Source organism: Sus scrofa, chromosome 1, assembly GCF_000003025.6.
Source record: "Sus scrofa isolate TJ Tabasco breed Duroc chromosome 1, Sscrofa11.1, whole genome shotgun sequence".
Classification (NCBI taxonomy): Eukaryota; Metazoa; Chordata; class Mammalia; order Artiodactyla; family Suidae; genus Sus; species Sus scrofa.
The window spans coordinates 180,382,887-180,409,709 of NC_010443.5; the positions used below are offsets into that span (position 1 = coordinate 180,382,887).

Consider the following 26,823-nt stretch of genomic DNA (forward strand, 5'->3'; position numbering starts at 1 on the left):
TTTCACAGCAAAGTGACCCGTGTATTCTTTTTCTCATATTATCTTCTATCATGTTCTGTCACAAGTCATTGGATATAGTTCCCTATGCTATACAGAGGGACCTCATTGCTTATCCATTCTAAATGTAATAGTTTGCATCTACTAACCGTAAATTCCCAATCCATCCCATTCTGTCCCTCTCCCCCTTGGCAACCAAAAGTCTGTTCTCTGTGTCTGAGTCTGTTTCTGTTTTATAGACAGGTTCACTTGTGCCATATTTTAGATTACACACATACATAATATAACATGGTATTTGTCTTCCTCTTTCTCACTTATTTCACTTAGTATGAGAATCTCTAGTTGCATCCATGTTGCTGTGAATGGCATTATTTTGTTCTTTTTTATGGCTGAGTAGTATTCCATTGTGTATATGTACCACAACTTCTTAATCCATTCATCTTTCGATGGCCATTTAGGTTGTTTCCATGTCTTGGCTATTGTGAATAGTGCTGCTATGAACATACAGGCACATGTATCTTTTCGAATTGTAGTTTTGTCCAGATATATGCCCAAGAGTGGGATTACTATGTCATATGGTAGTTCTATATTCAGTTTTCTGAGGAACCTCCATGCTGTTCTTCATAGTTGTACCAATTTACATTCCCATCAACACTATAGGAGGATTCCCTTTTCTCCACACCCTCTTCCAGCATTTTTTATTTGTTGATTTATTAATGATGCCCATTCTAGCAGGTGTGAGGTGGTACCTCATTGTAGTTTGTCATTTGCATTTCTCTAATAATTGTGTCTAATAATAATAATCTCTAATAAGTGATGTTGAACATATTTTCATGTGCCTACTGGCTGTTTGTATGTCTTCTTTGGAGAAATGTCTTTTCAGGTCTTCTGCCCGTTTTCCATTTGGGTTGTTTTTGTTGGTGGTGTTGAATTGTATGAGTTGTTTATATATTTTGGAGATTAAGCCCTTGTCAGTAGTATCATTTGCAACTATTTTCTCCTAATGGTTTTTTGTTGTTGTTGTGCAGAAGCTTGTAAGTTTGATTAGATCACATTTGTTTATTTTTGGTTTTGTTTCTATTTCCTTGGGAGACTGACCAAGAAAATATTTGTACCATTTGTATCAGAGACTGTTTTGCCTACATTCTCATCTAGGAGTTTAATGGTGTCTTGTCTTATGTTTAAGTCTTTAAGCCATTTTGAATTTATTTTTTGTGCATGGTGTGAGGGTGTGTTTTAGTTTCATTGCTTTACATGCAGCTCTCCAGTTTTCCCAGCACCACTTGCTGAAGAAACTATCTTGTTCCCATTTTATAATCTTGTCTCCTTTATCAAAGATTAATTGACCATAGGTGTCCAGGGTTTTGTTGTTTCTTGTTTTTGTTTTTAATATTTTGAATATTTTTTAATCCAATGAATTTTATTATATCTATAGTTGTACAATCATCATCATAACCTAATTTTAGAACATTTCCATCCCAACCCCCAGTCCTTCCCTCTCCCCCCAACCTGTCCCCTTTGGTAACCATGTTTTTCAAAGTCTGTGAATCTGTTTCTGTTCTGCAAATAAGTTCACTTGTATCCTTTTTGGGGGGTTCTACGTATAAGCGATAGCATAGGATGTTTGTCTTTCACTGTTTGACTAACTTCATTTAGCAGGATAATTTCTAGGTCCATCCATGTTGCTGCAAATAGGCTCTCTAGTCTGTTCCCATTGATCCATATGTCTGTTTTGTGCCAAAACCACACTCTCTTGATTACTGTAACTTTGTAATATTGTGTGAAGTCTGGGAGAGTTGTGCTTTCTGCTTTCTTTTTTCCCCTCAGGCTTATCCTACTGCTTTTAACCATTTTTTTTCCCACCTAAGAGACTAACAATTAAGTGACCTAGCTAGAAAATAACTGATAGTTCAGGACAGTAAGTATCTAACAAAATCCCAAATTCTGCAGCAAATTTTTATCTTCCTGGGCTAAAAGAAACTCCTTAAAACTGATCTCTAGACTATGGTTTAAATTCAGCTTCTATACAATGGCCTTCTGGTCTAGCAATTTTTTTTTTTTTTTTTTTTTTTTGTCTTTTTGCTATTTCTTGGGCCACTTCTGCGGCATATGGAGGTTCCCAGGCTAGGGGTCTAATCGGAGCTGTAGCCACCGGCCTACGCCAGAGCCACAGCAACGCGGGATCCGAGCCGCGTCGGCAACCTACACCACAGCTCACGGCAACGCCGGATCGTTAACCCACTGAGCAAGGGCAGGGATCGAACCCGCAACCTCATGGTTCCTAGTCGGATTCGTCAACCACTGCGCCACGAAGGGAACTCCTGGTCTAGCAATTTTAAGTAGTTTGGGGCAATGTGACTACTTTTTTTTCTGCAAAAATCCCTAAGGAAATGGTTTAGGAAGTCAAAGGAAGCAGCAGAAGGAATCGAAGGAGTGAAGTGATTGGTGAAGATAAAATTGTGTGGAGAGATACAGGAAGGTAAGTTTCAGAAGGTTAGAGAGTCAAATTGAGAGGCTTTTGGAGTCAACCTCAGTTTACTAATTAAAGAAGCTAACCAATGACCATTTGATATTTTCTCTTCATTTTTATAGAGTACCTCTGAACTGTTAATAATTATTTTGCCATGTCCAAAGCTCAACACAATGTTATTCTAAAAATAAAAGTGTTATTTTTAAAAGGTCATTCATAATTGTGAGTGCAAATATTAGGATTATAGTGCAATAAAAATAGAAAGCAGAAATTCTTCCAGGGGGAGGTTGCAATTTTGATATACACAAAACTGTAACAAAGTTGGTCAGATTGAGTGCTTATGAAAAGTATCTGGTTCCCCAAGCAAGCAGAGTTTAGAATAGTGCTGTATAATCAATAAGCTGACAATCATTGATCCTGCATTATAGGACTAAACAAAGTGACTCATAAATTGATAAGACTGAGAGTGTCCTCTTTAAAGTTTTGTAGAGGACCCAAGGCAAAATTTGACTAATTACTTCTGCATAAATTTGTTGCCAGTTTAACAGACCTCCAACTGTTGGTCTTTGGGACATCTTGATTAATCTGAGGACTTCTTAGGCCTTTGCCTCTGTCCTTTATAGAGCACTTCTTTATACATTGGGTGACACAATTCAAGACAAAGCAAAAATACAGGAGTTCCCATTGTGGCGCAGTGGTTAACGAATTCGACTAGGAACCATGAGGTTGCAGGTTCGATCCCTGCCCTTGCTCAGTGGGTTAACGATCCAGCGTTGCTGTGAGGTGTGGTGTAGGCTGCAGACGTGGCTCGGATCCTGCGTTGCTGTGGCTCTGGCATAGGCTGGTGGCTACAGCTCCGATTAGACCCCTAGCCTGGGAACCTCCATATGCCGCAGGAGCGGCCCAAGAAATGCCAAAAAGACAAAAAAAAAAAAAAAAAATGAGACAAGAGTTTGTACGAATTTTCCAAAAAAGAAGGCAAAGCAAGCAGCAAAACCATGAACTGATTAGTGACAAAAATATTTACTGAATATTATACCTCTAAACCAGAAGGTCTACTAACCTTGTCCAAAAATTAGTTATAATTATTTATCAAATGAGTACACTTCCAAACCTAAAGGTTGAATTACCCTATAAAGATTTAGAACTGATGACCCCTATAAAGATCCATGGAGTCTTTATAACAAAAATCCAAGGATAACAAATTAATCAGCAACAAGAGCTCAGTGAAACAAATCAAAACTCAGGTCAAATCATTGTTGAGACAGATTCACCCAGAAGTAAATTTGAAGGACAGGTGGATGGAGCTCCCGTCATGGCTCAGTGGTTAACGAATCTGACTAGGAACCATGAGGTTTCGGGTTTGATCCCTGCCCTTGCTCAGGGGGTTAATGATCCAGTGTTGCCCTGAGCGGTGGTGCAGGTTGCAGATGCAGCCCGGATCCCCCGTTGCTGTGACTGTGGTGTAGGCCAGCAGCTACAGCTCCAATTAGACCCCTAGCCTGGGAACCTCCATATACTGTGGGAGCAGCCTTAGAAAAGGCAAAAAAAAAAGACAAAAAAAAAAAAGGACAGGTGGAATTTGGAGCCAAGGAGAGTGCACATGTTAGTCTGAGGGTCCTAGGGAAGGCTGCCCAGTGAGGGCATTCAAAACTATCTCAGTGGGACTTCCAGAATTGTTGAAGTATGAGACCATCACTCAAAATCTGATACAAAAACCAAACAATTTATTGGTTAACTAAAGAGTTATACTTGTGAGGCATAATCTTATTGAATAAAGCAAACTAATGATTATATGTAGGGTACAGGGGCCTGTTTGTTTTGGATTTGCATGGTTTACAGAGATTAAGAGTGGGTTGACATCAGTTTTTTAAATGATTTTTTGTTGAATACAGAAGCCATGTTTTGTGTTGGTTATAAAGGCGAGAAATGGATTAACACCAGCCTCAGTTAATTTTCCACAGTGAGTCTTCTGCTACTTGACTGACTTGTAAAGTATGAAGCTGTCTCCGGTGGCTTTCAGTTGGCTCTTGGTTGAAGCTGCTATTTAATTATTAGATGAGTTGTTAATTTATTATATGGGTTTAAAACAAGTTCTAGTATTTACTTATTACATAGAACTAAAATTAAAACTGAAATTGATAGATGAAATAGGTTAAAACCATTTCAGGTATTTACTGGCTGCATGGCTTTAGAACAGTTTTTTCTTGGGAGTTTGGGAGTACTTTCATATATTTATAAAGGATGTGCACATAAATTTAGCATTTTATTTCAAATAATATTATTTCATACAAGCTTTTCTATGCTGACATAATCAATACATGTTATTGATATATTCCACATATTTTTAATATTAATAGTTATGTAATATATTATTATATTAATATGCCATAATTTATATAGCCATTTCCAATTGTTGAACATTTGGATTTTTTCCATTTTTCACTATTACTAATAGTAGTGCTATAGCACTCCTTTTAATAACTTTTTAAAAGATATAGTACCCAAAGGGAAAATAACAAAGATTATAATATTTTTCATGATTTGAAAAATATGATCATTTGTAGGATATGCACACTGTAGGTCCATCATTTGCCCCAGTTTCCATGTTGTCTTTGGAGAACTAGTTTACACGACCACATCACTGGATGAGAGCATTAGTTAGAGAACTTGGAACTTGATGCTATAGGTAGATAGAATCTGGATTGTCAGCTTAAGTAAATAAGACTTCATATTTGATCCTATTCTACACATGCTCCTCATTATGTTGACTTGGAAGAGGGCTAGTGAAAAAGGGCAAGGAATGAGAATAAACTCTCCTAGAAAAATGCAAAAAATAGCTAAATCCACATACTTGTTTTTATTTATCCTGGTTCATGAACCTCTATTTTGCAAAAGTTGCTTCTTAGCTAACCTTTATTTTCAAAATGCACGTTTTAGGTAGAAATGTTCTAAATACAAATTATCATATTTTGACAAAAATGTTGATAAGAATGGACATCTATCTTAAGATAGTGGACTGTTTAAAGATAGTGTATATGTATATTTTTAAATTCTCTCAAGAATCTCTCATCTCCCCATAGGAATCCACAGAAAACACACACATACGGAGGGGCAAAGGGGAGGGAGGGGAGGGCTTCTACCATAGTGAAACAAGAAATATTCATGATGCAGACTAAGAAATATACCTGTCTAAGGAAAGAAGATAGGAGCCAAGGATTTTTATATCCAGCAAAATTGACTTTCATGTGTAAAAGGCTCAAACTAAGCAGCATGTAAGAATGCAAAGGATATTTGTTCCCATGACCTCTTAATGAGAAATCTACTGAAGAATGAGCTTCAGTTAAGCAAAGATGACAGCTTAATCAAAGGAGAAATAATCATGTAGTATGTCCCTCCTGATAAAAGAACACTCTCCTTCCTATAGTCTTGCCAAAAGAATAAAACCAAAGTCGGATCAAGCCGCTGTATCCAGTTGCCAATTTGTAGGGAATCCAAAGGATAGAAAACCATGTGGAGCTGTCCTGTGAATATGTAATCAGCAAGGTCCAGGTTATGGGAATCTCTACAGGTCAGCCTCCTAGGTTCTTCAACAGATAAACTGTAAGGGGGGAAAGGGATGGAAAAGGAACCTGTGGTTTAAAAGAGCATTAAGAGATATCAATAAATTTTAATGGGCAAGTCTAGAAGATTCAGTTAGAAACCCAGAGATGTAAACTCCTAGAACATTTAAAGATACCTAATTGAATAAAAGTAGTGATTTTTTTCTCAACTTCCTATGTTTTTTCAGAAACTAAAATTTGAAGTATAACAATATAACATAAAAGAATGCTTTAATGCCTCAGATTATAAACTATGTTTTACACATAACTTTGAAGCAGTGCAGCAGGGATTTTTAATAAGTCCCCAGTTTAAACTCTAGCTTTTCCACTCTGGCTGTGTGGCTTTGGGCAAATTGCTTCATGTCTGATGGGGGTGGAGGTGACTTTTATATATCTCTTTTAAAATGAATAATAAATTATAACCTCTCAGGATTGTTGCAGGAGTGCATGAAATATCATATGTATAATTACTGGTCTTGTGGCCAGCTTGTAATAGGCACTCAATAAATGAAAGCTACTCTTAGTTTGGTTTCCATAGGTGTGGAGTGGAGCCCAAGAATTCTATGCTTTTAAAAGCCTTTCAAATGACTCTAATGATTGTTCTAATTTCAGAAACAGTCCCTGATAAAAATCCTTCTGAAGTGAGCACATATTCGGCTTCAAGGAGGCTTATCAATGCATTTCTTAGAATAATAGAAAAACTGGAAAACATCTAGGAGAATGGTAAAATAAACTCTGATCTATTCATGTGCTAAAATACTATGTGGCCATTAAAATCAAAATCAAGTAGCTTACATAGCATTAAGCTATTCAAAATGCCTTATATAATATATATAAGTAGTCCTCTGAGGTAGGTTCCAGCATTATCTCTATTTGACAGATGAAGAAACTAAAAATGTACATGATATTACAAATAACAAGTTGTGGAGCTGAAACATTTCTAACTATTAATAGTAAAAACATTTTCATAATAAATTTTGGCCTTGTTAGAAGAAAGACTGAATTAGCTTTCTAACAGAAAACATTTCAGAATTGTCAAATGAGAAGTGATCAAAGCATTTGCAGCCAAAAACTGGGGGGAAAAAGGATAACAAAAGTATGTTAGTTATTTTTCTGGATTTTTAGAAAATGTGTGTGTGGTATTTGTCGGTTTTCTAGAATTTGTTATTTTTCTCATTCTAAATAATTTTTAACTTTCAAGCCCATTTTTGTACCTTCTTCCTATTGAGCCTTCCCCACACACAGATTATGTAACTTTTAGGCCACAGAACCTGGATTCTCACCCCACTGCCTACCATGTATGCTTAATGGGACTCCTGAAGAAGAACATGGGACAAATGCTATAGAGGAAAAATACTCAGACAGATGAAAAGGGGAAACTTTCCTCAAATAAAACTTGAATCTACATAAAAATCTTCCCAAAAACTAGCAGAGATAGCCCTCACTGGCTGAATGGCACCATGTTAACTTTTAATTAGTTTTGGGACAGGTATCCTTCTGTTGACACTTAATGTAAACAGGATGATCTCAGAGGGGAAAGACTTCTCAGAAACAACTTTCCCATGTTTTTTGTTTGCTTTTTAATTCTGCTCTGTGGAGAAGAACACTATTCAAATGACAGTAATATCATTGAATTGGTTTCGGTGAAAATCTGAGAGAGAAAAATCCGCTTATCAATCCTTTCTTCTTATTGTTTCTTAGAGTCTGATATTTCTTGTTCGAGATTGGAGTTTCCCATACGAATTTTCATATGGAGCTGACGGGGGCTCCAAATTCTTGGAAAAACGCCTCAAGGTTTGTTGGCTATTTATATGCATGAAATTGCCCAATTAGTAATCTAAAATTACTTTTGCTGAATAGATACTTAGTTGCAACAATCTCATTTGACCTTCATAGTATCTCTATGAATAAAATAATATTGATTCTTAATAAAGTACTGTCAAAGTTATAATTTTAAATATTGTCAATAATTATGATACAGAATAAGTTCTTTTGTAGATATCTATAAAACAATGATTTATTCCTAAAGATAAAACTTTTAATTGGAAAAATTAAATCAGTTCAAGATTGACAGAACTATCTGGATTCATGTTTTAGTAGAGGTTTAAAGTTAATTAAACAGAAATATTTAGTTTTTGAAATCCCCAAAGTTTAGTTTAGTTTTGGTTTTTTTGGTTTGTTTTATGGCGGTACTGGCGCGGCATATGGAGGTTCCCAGACTAGGGGTCTAATCAGAGCTACAGCTGCCAGGCTACATCATAGCCACAGCAACACCAGGTCCAAGGTGAATCTGTGACCTATGCCACAGCTCACAGCAACGCTGGATCCTTAACCCCCTGAGCGAGGCCAGGGATCAAACCTGCATCCTCATTGTTCCTAGTCGGATTCATTTCCACTGTGTCACCATGGGAACTCCTTAGTTTAGTTTTTGATTATCCCCCTGATAATCAGGATCCCTAAGCTTACCTTTTTAGGTTTATGGTTCTTTTTAGTGTAGTTTATTTGTACTATTAACTTTCAAATGACATGTGTAAAAAAAGGGTGCACTTTAGCTTTAAGTAAACACCCAACTTTCCAGATGCCTTTCTAGAATTTAAATATATACATACCAGGTGACAAGAGGCTGTCAAGTTCTTCCTAAAAAGAAGGTAGGAATATCTTACGATCTATTCGTGTCTCCTGTGAGCACTTTGAATGAAAATTTGAATTTGTAGAAACTAGCTAGAATAAAATTCCACTGATTTGTTAAAAAAAAAAAATGGGAAGGCTCATCTGAGTCAGCATGAGTCGACATTTGTTAATTGTAATAATAATGCCATATTATTGCTCTATTTAGATATGGCTGTGTGGCAAATTTACCTGAAACTTTATTTAGTATCAGTCCTGTCATAACATTTTTTATCATTGTGACCAGATAGGCATAGCAAATGTCAATGCCACAGAATTCTTTTGGAGTTCAATTTATGTTGAAAGTAGTTTAAACTTCAGAATGATTTACCGCAGGTCTCAGGGAACCAGCATGAAGAACTACAGAATGTTCGAAAACACATACATTCCTGTTTCACCAAAATTTCCTGTTTTCTGCTACCTCATCCTGGCTTAAAAGTAGCTACCAATCCAAACTTCGATGGAAAACTGAAAGGTTTGTCTTTTAATATGTTTGTGACTTAGTCTCTTCCAGTCTCATTACAAAAATGTCCTTTTACCCCCTGGGCTTACAGCTGCTAGTTTAATTTATCCACTGATGTGAAGCTGATTATTAGAAATTGTCAAGAGGATTGGGAATCCCAGGCTCATGCTAGAGCACCTCCTTGGTGAACTGTGGACTCTATGGGTGCTGAATATATACACTGAGAAAAAAGGCTAAATCCTGTGTTCACCTGAAAGGCAGTAACCCTCACACTTTCTGAAGTTCCTGCTCACCTCTGTGCATTGAGAAATGTTCCTTTATATCTTCCTGTTTAATTTCCCCTATTTACATTAAAGGAAAAAATAGATGTCTATATTATTGGAATGTTATATTGTTATACAATTAGAGAGAAATATTGCATAGTACTGAAGTGAAGCTCTTCAAAACCACAACTAAAGAATTTAATTATAAATTATGAGTTCCTATTGTGGCTCAGTACGATAAGGGCCTAATGTTTTCTCTCTGAGGTTGTGGGTCTGAGCCCTGGCCTCACTCAGTGGGTTAAGGATACAGCCTTGCCGCAACTATGGTGTAGGTTGCAGATGTGGCTCAGATCCATTGTTCCTGTGGCTGTGGTGTAGGGCCTCAGCTGCAGCTCCAATTCAACCCCTAGCCTAAGAACTTCCATATGCTGCAGGTGCAGCTGTAAAAAGAAAAAAAATTAATTATAAATTATTAAAAACTTTAGTAATAATGAAATCCTCTTCTGAATGAGGAACCAGTTTCTAAAAATACTGAAAGCACCAGAATGTTTTCAAACACTATAAACTAATAGTATGTAATTATCTCTTAAACAGAGGTATGACTAACGTTTTAAGATTCCAAAGCTACTCATATTGTTAAAAGGGGCGGGGGTGGGGGGGCAGGTGGGGGGGGGGAGGTAGAGACAGGGATCTCCAGAAGCAGAAGCTAGTAGATATTCTTTCCTAATAGATAATCACCAGGTCTTTAGGTATTTGCTTTGTAGTTAACACAAAGTAGTATGAAGACATTTCCGACTTTTTTACTTATAAGCCTAGCATTGAGTACACCACCGAGTCTAGACATTTGCTTGATTTACTGTGGCTTTTCTGCATTGTGCCTGGGGTGATGAGATGGCGACGACGTGTAACAAGCTTTTCAACATAGTTGTTCTCAAAGGGCTTTAAAATTACTTTTTAAAAGGATAACATAACTTGTATCCAGTTTTATGGAACTGGCAAGTTTGAAAAGCAAATTAAGAGTTCCCATCATGGCTCAGCAGAAACGTATCTGACTAGTTTCCATGAGGACGCAGGTTCAATCCCTGGCCTTGATGAGTGGGTAGAGTTATCTGGTGTTGCTATGAGCTGTGGTGTGGGTCGCAGAGGTGGCTTGGATCCCACACTGCTGTGGCTGTGGTGTAGGCCAGCAGCTTTGGCTCCAAATAGCTCTAATTTGACCCCTAGCCTTGAAACCTCCATATGCCACAGGTGCAGGCCTTAAAAAAAAGAAAAAAGAAAAGCAAACTATTTTTCCCCCTGTATCTATGGCATTTAATCTCAGATACCTTTTATTTAACTATGGGAGTTAATATCGTAAATGGAATCCCAAATTTCTCAATCATCAACATTGTTTTTAATATATGTTTTAAATTGTCTTTTCTTTATACAACAGAACAGACAGCTGCAGGCACGTATTAATACATGGATTCCAGAATCCTGTAATTTCACTGTTACTTATGAATTTCAACCCAATAGTGAGCACACAGACCTCTTCATATTGTGCAATTACCTAATGGCTTCAATGTGTTTTGAATAAATTCTGTGAAGACAGGGCTCCCACAAGGCCTTTCTTTCTTCTCTGGAGTTGAGGAGCCATAACAGCCAGAGCAGAGGGCAGGCCTTCAACAGAAGCCCTTTATTGGGACAAAAAAGTACTCTGCCTTCTTCCATTCTGGTACTATACAGCTCTCGTTCTTTAACGATACATTTTGCAATGAAAGAACTAAGGGAGAGAGTTTAAGAGAAATCATGCAGATATAGAATGGCACTTTTTAACAGATTTGTTCTCTGTCACATTTTACTCAAATGTCTAAACATGTATTGACTCGTGTAACTGGTTTACAGTTACCCATAAGTTGCGAGTTTGCCAAAGTGGCTAGCCTGAAAGAAAGAGAAATGAAAGGTGGCATCTTTGAGTTGCCCATCAAAAGCTCCATTTTCATGAGGCATTGTAGGACTGTGGCTAAATCCTTCTGTGTGCCAAAATGTTCTACTTTGCCTCAGTGTTTCCTTAGGCAGTTTTGAAAGTTGGCTCTCTGTATTATTTTTCCATTCCAACCTGAATCTTATAATTTGATGTGCCTTCAGTCTGGGATGTCTGTCTGCTGGCCATGCTGTTCTCCAGACGGCTGGCATCAGAGCGGTTGCCTCTGGGGAAGAAATGTCTTTGAATAAAACAGTTGTGCAAACATTGTTCTTATATGATAGTTTCTTACATACTCTTCTAACACATTTATAGAAATAATTTTCTAGCTCATTATCAATAGTAGTAATTGTTATAACTGCTATTTGTTCATGGTCCTTCACATTACTGAAATTATCTTACTATTTCCAGGATTATTTAAAACTTACAATGCTAAGATTAAACTTAATTGCTGTTAGTTTAATAGCTTCCCATTTAGGAAATCGAAAGGACCAAAAGTGCAGAATCACATTCATTCACGCTGCATTCAACCACCTCTTACCAAATGCCTACCAAATACTTCCCCTAGCACACCAGTCTTTTAATTAGCAAGGAGTCACCTTTTTATGAGGTGGTTCTGTGTTATAGTACCACATGTAGAATGACCACATCCTAAACTAGACTTCAGAAAGCACAGCCAAACACCAGCACAAGGTTATTATTTTTAAAAAGGTATTTCCAGTGACTTGTCAGAGTCATATAGTCCTGAGAAAATATCTGCGTTGGCTAGTTTACACAGCAGTTCTACACTGGTGCATCTGCCCTGCAAGATTCTTAAAGAACATGTATCACATCCTCAATTATTGTGACAGATAACCACACTGGCCTACCTCCTGAATTCCTGGCAAGGGTTTTTTGTTTTGTTTTGTTTCGTCTTTTTAGGGCCACTTCCATGGCCCATGGAAGTTACCAGGCTAGGTGTCTAATCAGAGCTACAGCCGCTGGCCTATGCCACAGCTACAGCAACACCAGATCCGAGCCACATCTGCGACCTACAACACAGCTCATGGCAACACCAGATCCTTAACCCACTGAGCGAGGCCAGGGATCAAACCTGTAACCTCATGGTTCTTAGATTCATTTCTGCTATGCCACGATGGGAACTCCCCCTGGCAAGGTTTTATTCTTGTGGCAAAAATTGTTAAATAAATTATGAAAACAGAACATCCTGAATGATCATCCACTCGCACATATTACTGAACATCTGTAGTGAGCCAAAGTTGATGCACAAACCTCCGCAGGTGGATCTGAGCTGGTCTGCAGACGTTCTGTGTCAAGTATTGCAATCCACTAATATTGTTAGCAAGAGCGTCCCACTTACGTATGTCATGAATGTATTGTTCATATTTTCTGAATCCAAAATTAGAATACCTGGCATTGGTGAGAACAAAGTTAGACTATGGCTAATGCCACCTTCAGAACACATTTTTAATGCAAATGTGTGGCGCTATTCTCCTTACTTTGATGGTAATTACCACACTTGCTGGTGCATTAGAAACACAGGGTTTATCTCATTACATTACAGTTTTAAAAATAAATTTTTTTTGGAGGGGCAGAATTTAAGTACATGTTTTGAAAGTGATTTTAAAGTGGTTTCATAGGGAGAAACCTTTGTTGTTTTATACAGAAATTCAGGAAGAATTCATATATTCTAGAAATATAGTAATATTCTACTAATGTTGAAAAAGGCATAAAATCAGATGGCAAAAAAGAAACCTATTATCATCAGTGAATAGATATATAGCAGGCGACAAAACACAACAAAGGAACATAACATAATACAAATATCAGTATTTCAGTGAAAATTGATGACTAAAAAGCAAGCCACAATAGTAAATATATTTAAATAAACCTATAATAATACAAAGCACAATTATCAATAAAATTTGGTATGATGCAAACAGATAAATTTGAAAAACTCCTATCCAAGTACTCATGAAGTATGGACACAAATTTCAAAGCTGTAAACACGAAGCAAAATAAGTTGGAAGGATTTCCAGGATCATGCTCATACATGCCATAAAAGCAGTAAACAAGAGAAGAGAAACATAAATTCTTATATAAACTAGTTATTTTAATGTATGTTGAGTTATAATAACAAGCAGGGAACGTGCAAACACCATCATAAGGTTTGAATCTTTATCCTTAAGTCCTCAGAAATCACCAATCCCCCTGCCTGAAAACTCATTCACTCTGCTGAAATTCAGAGATACATAATTTTAAAAATTATAGGCGGTCACTGCATTTACATAGATACCAAGTCTCTGGACATCTCTTGCTTTTTATATATATATTTTTTGTTTTGAAATAATGATTTAAAAAATTATCACTGTTCAAAGGACTTCCCTGAAGATGTTTCTGTGTTACTTTGCTAAATCTGTAATGTTGAGATTGAACCTAATGCTATGAGTTTTATGTAATCACTTGTACCATATAACTCAGATTACCTCTGAGATACTTTTCTTACAATGTTATTTTGTGTGCTGAGTTTCACCACTAGAGGCAGCAGCATCCTCACTACCACACTCTACCCAGTTCTATACACTTTTCATAAGGTGGGCACATTAAACAAAACAACTTTTGGATACATCTTCTGGAGGGAACACTGATAAGGTAGTAAATGTCTATCCTTTCCACATCTATGGGCCTGTAAATATAAAACCATGAACAAGACTTAAAGGCACCAGTACATGAAATGGTTGTGTGAATGGGATGTAAAACATCTATATAGCATTTAATAGCAAGAAATCTTTTATAGTAGATGGAAGACAAGATATATATGTAAGTAGAATGGAGATAAGAAAGACAAACAATAGGAGTTTGGGCAAGGAGGATCATTAACCTTTAGAGAAGTAGGTTGCAGGAGTAATTTAGATGATGGGAAAGTGAGTGATAGCTTTATCACTGGGGGAGAAATACGAAGAAATGAAAGGATGTTTCATTGTATGACATGGAGGACTGGATAGGATTTTTAAAATAATGATGAATTTGCTTTTTATTTGTAGAAATAGATGAAGAATTCATCAAAAACTTGAAAATACTCATTCCTTGGCTACTTAGTCCTGAGAGCCTAGATATTAAAGAAATCAATGGGAACAAAATCACTTGCCGAGGTCTGGTGGAGTACTTCAAGGTATCACTCTCATTTCTAGAGCATTTGTGAATACTTAGATTTGACATGTTTGGGAATGCAGCTCCTACTTGAAATGCCAAAAAATATATAGACTCTGTAATGTGTGTGGGGGCAAAGGGACAAGGAATTATAAAAATGATTTTAAAAAATTATTAGACTCCCCAGAGGAGCTTGCTTTCTGATATTATTTTTTTGGGAAACTCTTTGAGGTAACTTTATTGTCTCCTTTTATCTTGAGGAAAATATATTTGCAATATAAATGTATCTAAGAGTTGGAAAAGTCTATTTCTTTTTAGGGGGAAGAAGTGTTTCCCAGGATCCATACCACGTAGTCCTCAGTTATTACCTATACTGAATGTTACCTTCATTCTAAAGAGTTTCCTTAAGGGGCCATACTTCTCTTCCAACTGGAGAAAATTCTTACGCATTTCCTGCTACACATTTCCGAAGGCCAATCTGAAGTAGAACTGTTTTAAATTTGCATTTACCTGTTTATCTCAGGTAGATCCAAACACAACACTTTTTTTTTTTAACCAATGCACATATATATTGGAAGATTTCAGTTGCCAATCTAATTTGTGGATTGGTGCTTCAAAGACTAAAATATTTTTTAAAATTCACATTTTGTCATTTAACGTGGTTCATATACCTCCTATGTGATGATTATTTGCCTCAGCAATAGATGACATGTTATTTATCTACAGTTTAAATTCTTACTGTGTATAAAACACTGTGGAGGAGCTTAGAATTTAGTAGGAAACTCAGGGCCCTTGCACAGATCTGCTCCAAAAAGCTTGTGACAGCAGCAGGTGCAGATTCCAGTGGGTAACTGAAAAAGAAATGGTGCCCCTAGCAGAGGGATCTGAGAAAGTTTTAAAGACAGTGGCAGTGATTTAAGCCTTTAAGAAGGGTAGGATTGGCAAATGGAGATGTCTCAAAAGGCCTTTCAGGAAAAGGGAACAAGAACTAAGAGGGAATTAAAATATGAGGAAAAGATAACAGTTCCTGAAACAGCCAGGACCTTAGAATACAATTAAAAAAAAAAAAAAAAGAATACAGTTTAACAGAGAGAAATATTGAATGGAATTACTTGAACATAAGTCCTTTTTTTTCTTTTTTTTTTTTTTTAGGCTTATATAAAGATTTATCAAGGTGAAGAATTACCACATCCCAAATCCATGTTACAGGTATTTATTCATCAGGAGGCCTGATATTCTAAAACATACTGTCAACTAAAGCTAAACTAAATATACGCTCTAATCAACTGTCAGAAATCACACAATAAAAATAGTCGAAATGATTTATTGGAAGATTATTTTTCTAATAACTACCCATTTGTATGTTCGTCTAAACATTTTCACACACACACATATAGCAGCCTCACTACCCTCACTTGTGCTGACATACAAACACTTTATACCAAAGAATCTTCTCTTTGTATACTAAATTTGTTTAGAAGACAGACTCCTACTATAGATGAGATTCACACATGTAACAAGAAATAGAAAAGCAAGTCCAAGTTTTAAACAAGTGGTCGTTACAAATTAACATTTAAATAAAAGAAACTCGCTTTTTTTAAAAATTTCTGTAAGGTCTTGGTGGTTCCTTTTTGTTATCAGTGATATTATTCTATCAGTAGTAATCCTTAAAGCTTTAGTCTATATAAAATGTACTATGTATTATTTCCCTGTATTTGGATTTATAAATTTCCCCCCATATTCAGTAAAAGGCTTTTAAGAAAAATTTTTAAGAGGAATAATCTTCCAAATGAAAATTCATTTTAGAACTATGGTCTATTGAATAAACTTCTATGTTTTATGCATTTTGAAATTTTAACATTACCAAATTTAAAAGATATAGTGGAAGTATTTCACTTTACATATTATTTGATGACTGGGTTCTTACACATTTCCTGCACATGATGCTCATATATGAGAACTGCCTGTGGAAGTTTAATAAATATGAATTGCATTTTACATCTTACTTTGTACTTTGTCCAAAGGCCACAGCAGAAGCTAACAATTTAGCAGCCGTGGCAACTGCCAAGGATACATACAATAAAAAAATGGAAGAGGTAAGAAATGATATTTTAAATGATGTTTTAAGTAAAATTAGTATTTCTTCCATGAGCTCATTCTCCAGGTTACACTGTATACACATGCAAAGTGGCTTTGCCTTATTCTTTCTCACTCTATGTGTATCACATTTCTTTTTACTGTATTTCTAAAATATTTTTAAAACAAAAAACAACTATGATTTATGCACAATTTAAATGTGTTTTAAATGAGTTTCTCTTTTTATAACAAAGACACATTGTTTTTTAAATTCACATTTCAGGGGTGAGGAGTACAGATTTTCCCATTATTTATAAGCTCTAGTGGCTAAAATAACATGTACCCTCTCCGCTATACCTTCCTACGTTCTGCAATTCAAATATTTCTATCTTAAATTAAAAAAAAAAAAACTGTTAGAAAAAGTAAATTAAACCTCAAGGCCAGTATTTCTAAATATTGTATTCCTCTTTTGAACATTCTGAATTAGGATGCATCTAATGACTGATGTGTATAACTGCTATGATGTTTTCCACTGAAAATGTTATAAAATCAAAATTACATCCAAAATTAGATCTTAAGAGTCAAAATGAATATTAGTAAATGTAATGGTGTTTACAACTTAATTAAAGGGGAAGTGGAATGAGGGTCTCCTTTACAAAAGTTAAATCTTAAGTAACTATGCTGAATGGTATCTGTACCTGGGATTTCCCTTACAACTTTTGAAAATACTGAAAATGTAGCCCATTGAAATGAAAATTTCCCTTACAACTTTTGAAAAATGAAAATTGAAAATTAAGAACACTTAATATGCTTCCATTTAGTCTCTTGAAGAAAACACTGAATGGGCTCCATTCAAACAAAAATCAGTGAAACTGCCAAAGAAAATGTTTTTCACAATTTACTTTAGAGCTTTATAGCATTGTTCATTGTTTTAAACTAAACTTTATTGGTCAAAATTAGTTCAGTGTAGTTAGAATAAATTTCCTTTTTGGTGTGTCTTTTTAGGGCAGCACCCACGGCATACTGAAGTTCCCAGGCTAGGGGTCTAATCGGAGCTACCAACTGCCAGCCTATGCCACAGCTCACAGCAACGCCGGATCCTTAGCCCACTGAGTAAGGCCAGGGATCGAACCCGCAACCTCATGGTTCCTAGTCGGATTCGTTTCCACTGCGCCAAGAAAGGAGCTCCACATATAGGTAGTTTTCTAAAATTTGGATGAATGAACTGTGTGCAGTTCGCCTTTTCATCTTGAAGAAATTAAGTCAAGGATATTCCTTCCTGTGTGGAAAAAATAAAAATTAAGACTTTATATAAGTCACCTATAAAGTACCAGTCACATTTATGGAGTGTGGAGAGATGTGGGTTGACAAAACATAATGCAGGCTCTTTCTGATTATTCTAGCAAATTAAGCTAGCTAAGTGAACATTTTTTATATAGTTGCTAGTTTTACTTTGCACTGCATGAACAAGTACTTCTCTATCTGGTACAGATTTGTGGTGGTGACAAACCATTTCTGGCACCTAATGACCTGCAGACCAAACATCTGGAGCTTAAGGAAGAATCTGTGAAGCTATTCCGAGGGGTGAAGAAGATGGGTGGAGAGGAATTTAGCCGGCGTTACCTCCAGCAGTTGGAGAGTGAAATAGATGAACTTTACATCCAGTACATCAAGCACAATGATAGCAAAAACATCTTCCATGCAGCTCGTACCCCAGCCACACTGTTTGTTGTCATCTTTATCACATATGTGATTGCTGGTGTGACTGGATTCATTGGTTTGGACATCATAGCTAGCCTCTGCAATATGATAATGGGACTGACCCTCATCACTCTGTGCACCTGGGCATACATCCGGTACTCCGGAGAATACCGAGAGCTGGGTGCCGTAATAGACCAAGTGGCTGCAGCCTTATGGGACCAGGTAGGAGCACTTAATTCTCTTAATTCCTAATTTTCAAATGCAGCACACATATGAATGCAAAATATACAGATGAACATGATGACTTGGGCTCTACAAGAATTTTTTAGACTCTGTCAAGATGGCAGATACAAACAGCTAACTGTAATATAACATGTGAAGTCCTATACAACTGTTTTCTAGTCAACATTTTAATATTTTCACGAATACATGGGTTAGGCAGTGTTTTTACTTTTTCTTATCCTAAAAGTTAAAGCTGTTAAAAGAAGTGAGAAAACACAATGGAGTTTTTATTTAGCTGACTGTGACTCAATTATGTGTTAATTCATACTTACTACCTATCAAATGACCAGCATTGGCTTTGTTAAGAGAATATATAAACCACCATCATAAAGCGAGTAACTGTCTCTTTTAGTAAAACCCCTAATGCAATATCTGATTACTTCAGATTATCTCTATCTGGTGGTGATTGTTGTTGTTTTCATGGCTGCAATCACGGCATATGGAAGTTCTCGGGCCAGATTGAATCCAAAATGAAGCTGCAACCTATGCCACATCTGCAACAAAGCCGCAAAGCTGGATCCTTTAACCCACTGCCCTGGGCCGGGGAAAGAACCCACACATCTGTAGCAACCCAAGCTGCTGCAGTCAGGATTCTTAACCTACTACACCACAGCAGAAACTCCAGTTGTCTCTATTTGAACTGTACATTTGCATAGGCCCTAAGCATGAGTCCAGGCCAATCTCTGGATCAGCTGCTTATGGGTCAGTTGTCCTTTATGGTCCAGTTAACCTACCCAAGGTCACCAGGGTCCATTGTTCAAATCGATATTGGCAGAGTAGACAATTATAAACACACCTGGAATAATAATCAAATCACTATATGTCATTCTGGAAGTGTATTCAGTTACCTCATGAAAATCTAGGAGAAAATTTAGTAAAGCTAAAATTGAGATTCTTCATAAAATTTTGGAGCTAGGACTTATGAATATTTATGGTCTGCAGGTAGCAAGTAATAGCTACAATTCTTCCAGCTTCAGTACATTTATGCACACTCTTTAAGATTAGAATTATAACTAATAGATTTGCCATGTGTCTTTAATGAATCTAGCTGAGTTAACTATATAGTAGCACAATAGATAAAGAATGAATTGGAGTTCCCGTCGTGGCTCAGTTCTTAACGAATCCGACTAGGAACCATGAGGTTGTGGGTTCGATCCCTGGCCTTGCTCAGTGGGTTAAGGATCTGGCGTTGCCGTGAGCTGTGGTGTAGGTCGCAGACATGGCTCGGATCCTGCGTCACTGTGGCTTTGGCATAGGCCGGCAGCTACAGCTCCAATTAGACCCCTAGCCTGGGAATCTCCATATGCCGTGGGAGCAGCCCTAGAAAAGACAAAAAAAAAAAAACAAAAAAAAAGAATGAATTAAAACTGGAGCCTGAGCCACTGCCTCAAATAGTCCCTCAACCTCTAAAGTTAAAGAGGAGCTATTTGAGGTAAATCCAAAAGCTGTCCTAGAATATGATGCTGAGCCTATAAGGAATAATTTGGTTCTTCAAAAGATTTCTGACTAAATATGTAATTTAAACTGAAAAAATTTTCAGGGTTATTTGTTCTTAAATGTTCATAAATCACCATGAAGAAAACTGAATATCATAATGCTATTAATGAAGCAGGATATATACTTTTCTTTTCTCTCTTTTAAACTGCCTTTGCCACAGGGAAGTACAAATGAGGTAAGTTAAATTTTTTTAAATTAAGATAAAACATTATGATATTGTTTTATAACCAAGTTGCCATTAAAGGATGTCACAGTGTAGATTATAAAATCTTTGCTGACTACCGCTCCAGGGTTCCTCTAGCATTTAACAATTTCAGTTGTGAATTTTGGCCATGGTTTTAAAATATTTAATTTATTCTGGACATGATGTGTGATTTGATCTGCATAGGAAACAGGAATTGATTATCATGAATATTTTATGTTTTGTTTCTTAAATGTTTAGAAAATTTCAAAGTTCTTAAGCTCCAACATTGTGCATTTTGCTCTACTGCATAGTGAAACAAGTAGTTATGAAACTTCAGAAGGCTTAAATACTGGAGAGTAAATGGAGCTACAACCTTTAGAAGTTGTTTTTAACTTTGGCTTGTGAGTTATCTGTACCACTTCAAGTAGGTTCCAGGCCAATGTGTAGTGTCACTTTCTTGGCGTACCTTAGACCTGATCTATAAACTGGTATTCATTTCTCCCACTGCACATCTGCAAAACTCTGTATCTGAGGAAGAAGCTAAGCTTCCAGAAAGGAATCATGTGTTACATAAGAAAAATTATCTTTGTGGAGTCATTTAGGTCATTATCCTCAGGAAGCAAAAATCTTCAGCAGCTGCAAAGACAGCAAGTTAACAGTAATTCTTTCCTCTTTTCTGCTGTTACATATAATTAGATTATGTCCTCCAGTCGAATACCAAGGATACACTTACTATTTATAAGTCAATAAGGAATCATTTTATATAAAATTCAGTAAGACGAATTGAGTAAAAAAGTAAAAACTATTTTCAACTTTGTAAATCAAAACTTAAAGTATAAACTTTTAAGAGACCATGGATTAAAATGAATGTGTTAGAATCAGACTATAATAGATCTAGACTTAGCATGTTGCACCAATATGCACCTGTAGAATTGAAGATGGTTACCATTCAGACTTCAGAAAATCAAAAGAAAATAGCCGTAGAGGTAAAAATGAATGGAATTTCCTTGGAATTGATTACACTTTTGTCCAACTTTTAAAAATATTCTAACTTTATATAGACTCCAGAATTACATCGGATAAGCTGGTCTTAGTGTTCACAGGTTCAGGAAACCCTGATAGCAAGTGGTCTACCTGTGTATAGTAAAGTAGCTATTGGCAGTCGGAAGTTATGAGCGTCTCTGAAATTGATAATATTCACATAAGAGTTTTCAACACAGCACTGGGGCACAGTTAGGAAGCTCTGCTTCAAGAGGTGTGAAAGGTAAAAGAAAATGCATTCTGAGGATAGAACATTTACCATGAAAACATCAACCCACACAAGTAATGACATGAACATAGTGGAGAGCTGAAAATACTTTTGAGTTCTAAGATATTAGTTATTAATTTATACAGAAGGATTCCAAATTTAGAATGCTGAATTTTATATAGTACCATAAACTAATTACACTAAAAAGGAAAAAGTTTACATCTGTATATTTAATAAAATGTTTTATAATCTTTTTTTGATTCTTATATTTCTAGGCTTTATACAAGCTTTACAGTGCAGCAGCAACCCACAGACATTTGTATCATCAAGCTTTTCCTGCACCAAAGTCAGAATCTACCGAACAATCAGAAAAGAAGAAAATTTAATCCAAACTTTAAAGATACAGGTGCATGACCAAAATGTCAGTTAAATATTGTTTTATGTCTCCATGCAAACATTCAAAGTGCTTCCATCAGAACAGAGTAAAACACCAAGCACCTCTGAAGACTGCAAAAGGGTTTTAGTTCTTTTACTTCAGTGTTTAATAAGCAGATGTATATATGCATGGTTATATCATTTGGTTAACATGTACAGTTTCCTGATTTAGTCTTCAAATATGCTGTTATAATTTAAAGAGTTTGTCTATTTATGGTAACAGTACCTGTGTTCTGCTTGAATTTACTAAATTCTAATATCAGGTTATAGTTAAACCATGTAGTAATACTACTCCACATTTGGATATGCTCATTTTATTTCTATAGAAGAATTTTTAAATTATTCACATTGTCATTTGTTAAAGAATTGCATAACTCCCGTAGGCTTGATTCAACCTATACCATCTTACATATCCCATTGGCTTTTATTTTAAAAGACATTTAAAAGAGCTTTTCAGTTGCTTTATCAAAAACTATATATTGCTTCTTCTATATTATGATTTAATATAGCATATAAACCTCTTGATCAAAAAATGCACAAAAAAATCACTCTGTATATGTATTTGAGTTTCACTGCATTGTATATTTTTTCATTTGGTACACAGAGAAATGTATTCATTATAGGTTTATTCTTTTAACATGTGAACTATTATTAAAGTTTACTCTGGTTCCTAAGATTAAAAACAACTGAATTTGGAAATGCTTGGGAGGCACTGATAGAGAAGGATGGTTTTGCTCTTTTTTAAAAAAATTTCAAAATGCATTTTCTTTAATGTTGACACCATTACAAATTTAGATATCCATTTTAAAAGGTACCCTTTTAAGTACCTTCCAGTTCTTTTAAACCAGTGATTCTGTATTGTCTTTCTAAGTACTAAAATCTGTGGTGGAATTTCATTGAGTGTACTTTTTAGAGAAAAAAAAAAAAGTGATGTCACCTATCTGAGAGCTCTAAAACACTAATTTCTACCTTTCTTAGAAAAGGCTAAATTGTAATTAAATTAAGCAGTAATATTAAGTAAGGAGTAAAGAATGATTAAGATGGAAGAGTGTGTGAGAATTCCTAAGATATATAAACTCCTATCTTAAAAAAAGGCTAGTCACATGCCTGCAAAATAACTTTTCTCACTGATAAAATTCTGCTAGCCCATTTTCATTTTCCAGTACCCCTTTCATTATATACTCTTTCCTTTGTCTCTAGGCCTTCTGAATAGAAAAATCAAATATTTCTAAGCACTATGCACAAAACATGGACTCAAATGCAACACATTTAGTTTCCACAAAAATATATTTAATAAGCTTGTTATATAAAATCAAACATTTAACACTTTCAACATTTTATCAATAATTCAAACTTACTGGTATCTAAATCTGGGAGTTTATATTTTGGAAGGTAACCTAAATGAAGAATTTATTTACATATTTACAACACATGTAAATATAACTAGAGCTATTTCAACAAGTGTTGAAATTCACAGAATTTTGTAGGCTACATGTGCCATAAATTTGCCTGCAATCAAATGTACTATGCTAATTATGAACAATGTCTTAATAACTACTAAACCAAAAGGGAAAAAATGAGGGGGAAATACTGGGGTTTTAAAGTTGTGTGACAAACTCTTACAAGATAAAAGATCTGTAAATCAATTTAATGACCAAGATTTCTTAATGAATCCCTGATTGTCATTTTTGGCAGCTCAACCCAGTCCATCAGGATGGCAACGTGCTATGCTGTTGGGAACCCTCCAGTGTCTCATCAGAATCACGTTACTAAATGCCATAAGAGCCCTGGCACAAAGTAAGGAAGTTATATTAGGAACTGTGACTGCTGTACACACCTTCCCACACAGGCTTGGGCCTTATGCCTAATTTAATTCCTGAAAGATTACAGGTCCTTCACCCTTTCAGACCAAAAAATACTTTTTCAACATGTTTTAAAAGGGTTCTTTACATTTGGGGGCAGAGGAACTTCATACATTATATACAAAAATTTATCACCCAAATCCCATTTTATGTTTTGAATGGTAATATTTAAACCATCCAATTCCAGGCAATATTCCACATGAAAGCAGTAGACATCTTTTTTTAAATACTGCATAGGTTATCTCTCTGCTTTTTTTTTTTTTTTCTCTGCCTTTTCTAGGGCCGCTCCCTCAGCATATGGAGGTTCCCAGGCTAGGAGTCTAATTGGAGCTGTAGCCACCAGCCTACACCACAGCCACAGCAACGTGGGATCCGAGCTGCGTCTGCAACCTACACCACAGCTCATGGCAACACCAGATCCTTAATCCACTGAGCAAGGCCAGGGATCGAACCTAAAACCTCATGGTTCCTACTCAGATTCGTTAACCCCTGCGCCACAATGGGAACTCCCTCTCTGCTTTTTAAAGAAAGGTACTGCTACTATAAGAGTTTACTGACTGATAATTTCCTACTTAATATCTGGTTAAATGACATTTCTTGCTACATTTGTTGCCATCAAGAATATTCAAAGCAGTTTCCAAATATACAGCATTTAGAAGTGTTTGCCAGGTTGGCTCTTAAAATGATAAACTCACTTTTTTCTTAATAAAAGAATATTTTTAATAACAAAATATATGTAAAATTAGATTTATGATGTCCAAAAAAGTAAGCTGCCTTTTTAACCAAAGTACTTGTTTGCAGTTTTTCATTTGTGAAAAGATTTTAAAGCCCTTAAATTTTATTTATAAAAATTAACTTAAAAATTCTTGCCATGTTGCTGGGCATACCACTGTTGTCTCTGCTTGCGATTTTCCAACTCTGTGAGAAGAGCCTGTCTGTAGGCTTCATACATTTTAACAATCTGTTCCAGTTCTTTCATGAAAAGCAACTTCAGCATTCCCTGGTATGTATCCAGGTCAGCCAGCTGGAAGAGTTCCCACTTGAGAATGTGGTCATATCTGTTTTAAAACACAATCAAACATATTCACAATGTATTCATAAATATGTATTTATAGTAGTAAACTGGTCTGTTTTTATAAATATCAATTTTACTAAAACTAAATATATCATAAACCTTAAAATAACTGAGTTATTAACTGCTAGTTAAATAGACTATTTTTTAGGGAAAGGAGAAAACTGCTAATATTACTTCATTTCAATTGAAGTTAAAAAATACCCATTTCTATTCATCTTAAATGTCAGTTATTCTAATATTAACACTAGACAATGAACACAGATTTCCAACCACTGTGGTTCTATAATTTCTAAAGAACACATTCCACTCTATACATAAGCTCATTCAAAGTTAACTGTCAGGAACTTAAGAATACTTTAGACAACACTGCTCTTGTAAAGAACAATACACAAAAATGGGCAAGATCATTTGTGTCATTAGTGTTGAGACCTGCTGTTCACTACAGGAAACAAGGAGCTAAACAGAGAAAGGAAAAGGAATTATCATTTGTGGGCTACATTTTCCTGAGGTTGAGTATACAGTATTATAAACTGAACAGAACAACACAAGCAGAAAGGAAAGAATAAGCTCTTTACGAAATGAGAAAACAAACTACACAATGTGGGATGGACTCACCTAAGATTATATTTATATACATTTCCAAAGTCCTTCTTCAGTGGTAAGCTGAGATGGAAGTATGCAACAGACTACTAAAGCAGTAATTTTCACTTTGGAATGAAAGGGGTCTGAGGACAGGACTCTAATCCAGTCTTCTCACTTTATACATGAAACCTAGAGAAGCTATATACATCTCTCTTGCAAAACTGTTTAGTGACTAAAAGATCAGAAAGAGAATTATGGACCAAGATGCATCGGAGTAATAGTTCTGATGTTAATACCTACCAAGACTAGAGAAAGAACTTGACCTACAGCAAGGCATATATTTATATAATATTAAAGTTATACTTCTCAAATCATATTGCAGAATGGACATAACAGGAAGACCTTCAATTGTAAATTCTAATAAATTTATTCTTAGTAATTATTGACAAGATTTCCTACCTGATTGATGATCCTCTGATGGGGAACTCATTTACCATCTTATTCCCAAAGGAACATCTAACATTTTTTAAAAATGGACAAAGTAAACAAATACAGAGCTTGGCGTGCTGCCATACCTCTCTGTACAACTTGGGTATGTGTACTAGGAATACCAGAAGCACAAAACACAAGATCAAAAAGTAAACATTTTGTTGGATACCAAATTTACTAATTACTTAATGAGCACTGAAAATTTACTAATAGAAATATCTCTTTAGTGAGAAACTCCAACTACTTGCGGACATAAATTGGAGAACTAGCATGAGAAATACTCAATGAGCCCCTGTGAAAAAAGTTTTAAGATGTTTCCTAGAACTTCTGCCATTCATGTACCTTAAGATTTCACTTATTTGTTTGAAACAAATTCATAATTCCTAACAAAAACCTTCATCTTTCTAAGTCTGAACTACATTAACTAAGGAGCATTTCAGCAGTGTCCACAGATTCAAGATGCTTAAATTTATGCCAGGTGAACTCTAAAAATGTTAAAGCTCATTTATTGCCTATGTACTTTCTAGCAAGGGAGAAAAAAAAAAAAAGAGAGAATTAATAGGGTAATCTTGGTAAATACCGTGCTTATTCCCAATCACAGCATTTAGCATCAAGAATAGGATTCTGAGTAGAAGCAACAAAATCAGGATAATTAGTGAAAATACTTTGGGAAGAAGAAAAAGCACTTTAAGGAAAAGCATAAATGAGCAAAGTATGCAATGTGCCAATTTCCATTCCAAATTCTTGTCCCTGCTGTTTCTATGCAGTTACTTCCCTTCTGCCTATGCTTGCTTTTATTTTTTTAGAAAAGTATGT

The 26,823-nt window shown here is 35.7% G+C and overlaps 2 protein-coding genes across 5 annotated transcripts in view; one reads left to right on the forward strand and one right to left on the reverse strand.

Annotated features, from left to right (window-relative positions):
* ATL1 (atlastin GTPase 1) overlaps positions 1 to 24,117 on the forward strand; it is a 107,570-nt gene extending 83,453 nt beyond the window's left edge. For 3 of the 4 annotated variants that reach the window (XM_021101558.1, XM_013993393.2, XM_021101569.1), the window contains 8 exons: positions 7,771 to 7,863; positions 9,073 to 9,211; positions 14,470 to 14,597; positions 15,728 to 15,784; positions 16,600 to 16,671; positions 18,143 to 18,574; positions 20,292 to 20,306; positions 21,840 to 24,117. In XM_021101558.1, coding sequence (XP_020957217.1) covers positions 7,771 to 7,863; positions 9,073 to 9,211; positions 14,470 to 14,597; positions 15,728 to 15,784; positions 16,600 to 16,671; positions 18,143 to 18,574; positions 20,292 to 20,306; positions 21,840 to 21,950 — 1,047 coding nt within the window. In that variant the 3' untranslated portion in view covers positions 21,951 to 24,117. The remainder of the gene's footprint in view (positions 1 to 7,770; positions 7,864 to 9,072; positions 9,212 to 14,469; positions 14,598 to 15,727; positions 15,785 to 16,599; positions 16,672 to 18,142; positions 18,575 to 20,291; positions 20,307 to 21,839) is intronic. The other variant, XM_013993394.2, reaches the window with a different exon arrangement.
* SAV1 (salvador family WW domain containing protein 1) overlaps positions 21,985 to 26,823 on the reverse strand; it is a 29,588-nt gene continuing 24,749 nt past the window's right edge. The window contains exon 5 of the mRNA XM_001927720.7: positions 21,985 to 24,919. Within this exon, the coding sequence (XP_001927755.3) occupies positions 24,718 to 24,919 (202 nt within the window). The 3' untranslated portion in view covers positions 21,985 to 24,717. The remainder of the gene's footprint in view (positions 24,920 to 26,823) is intronic.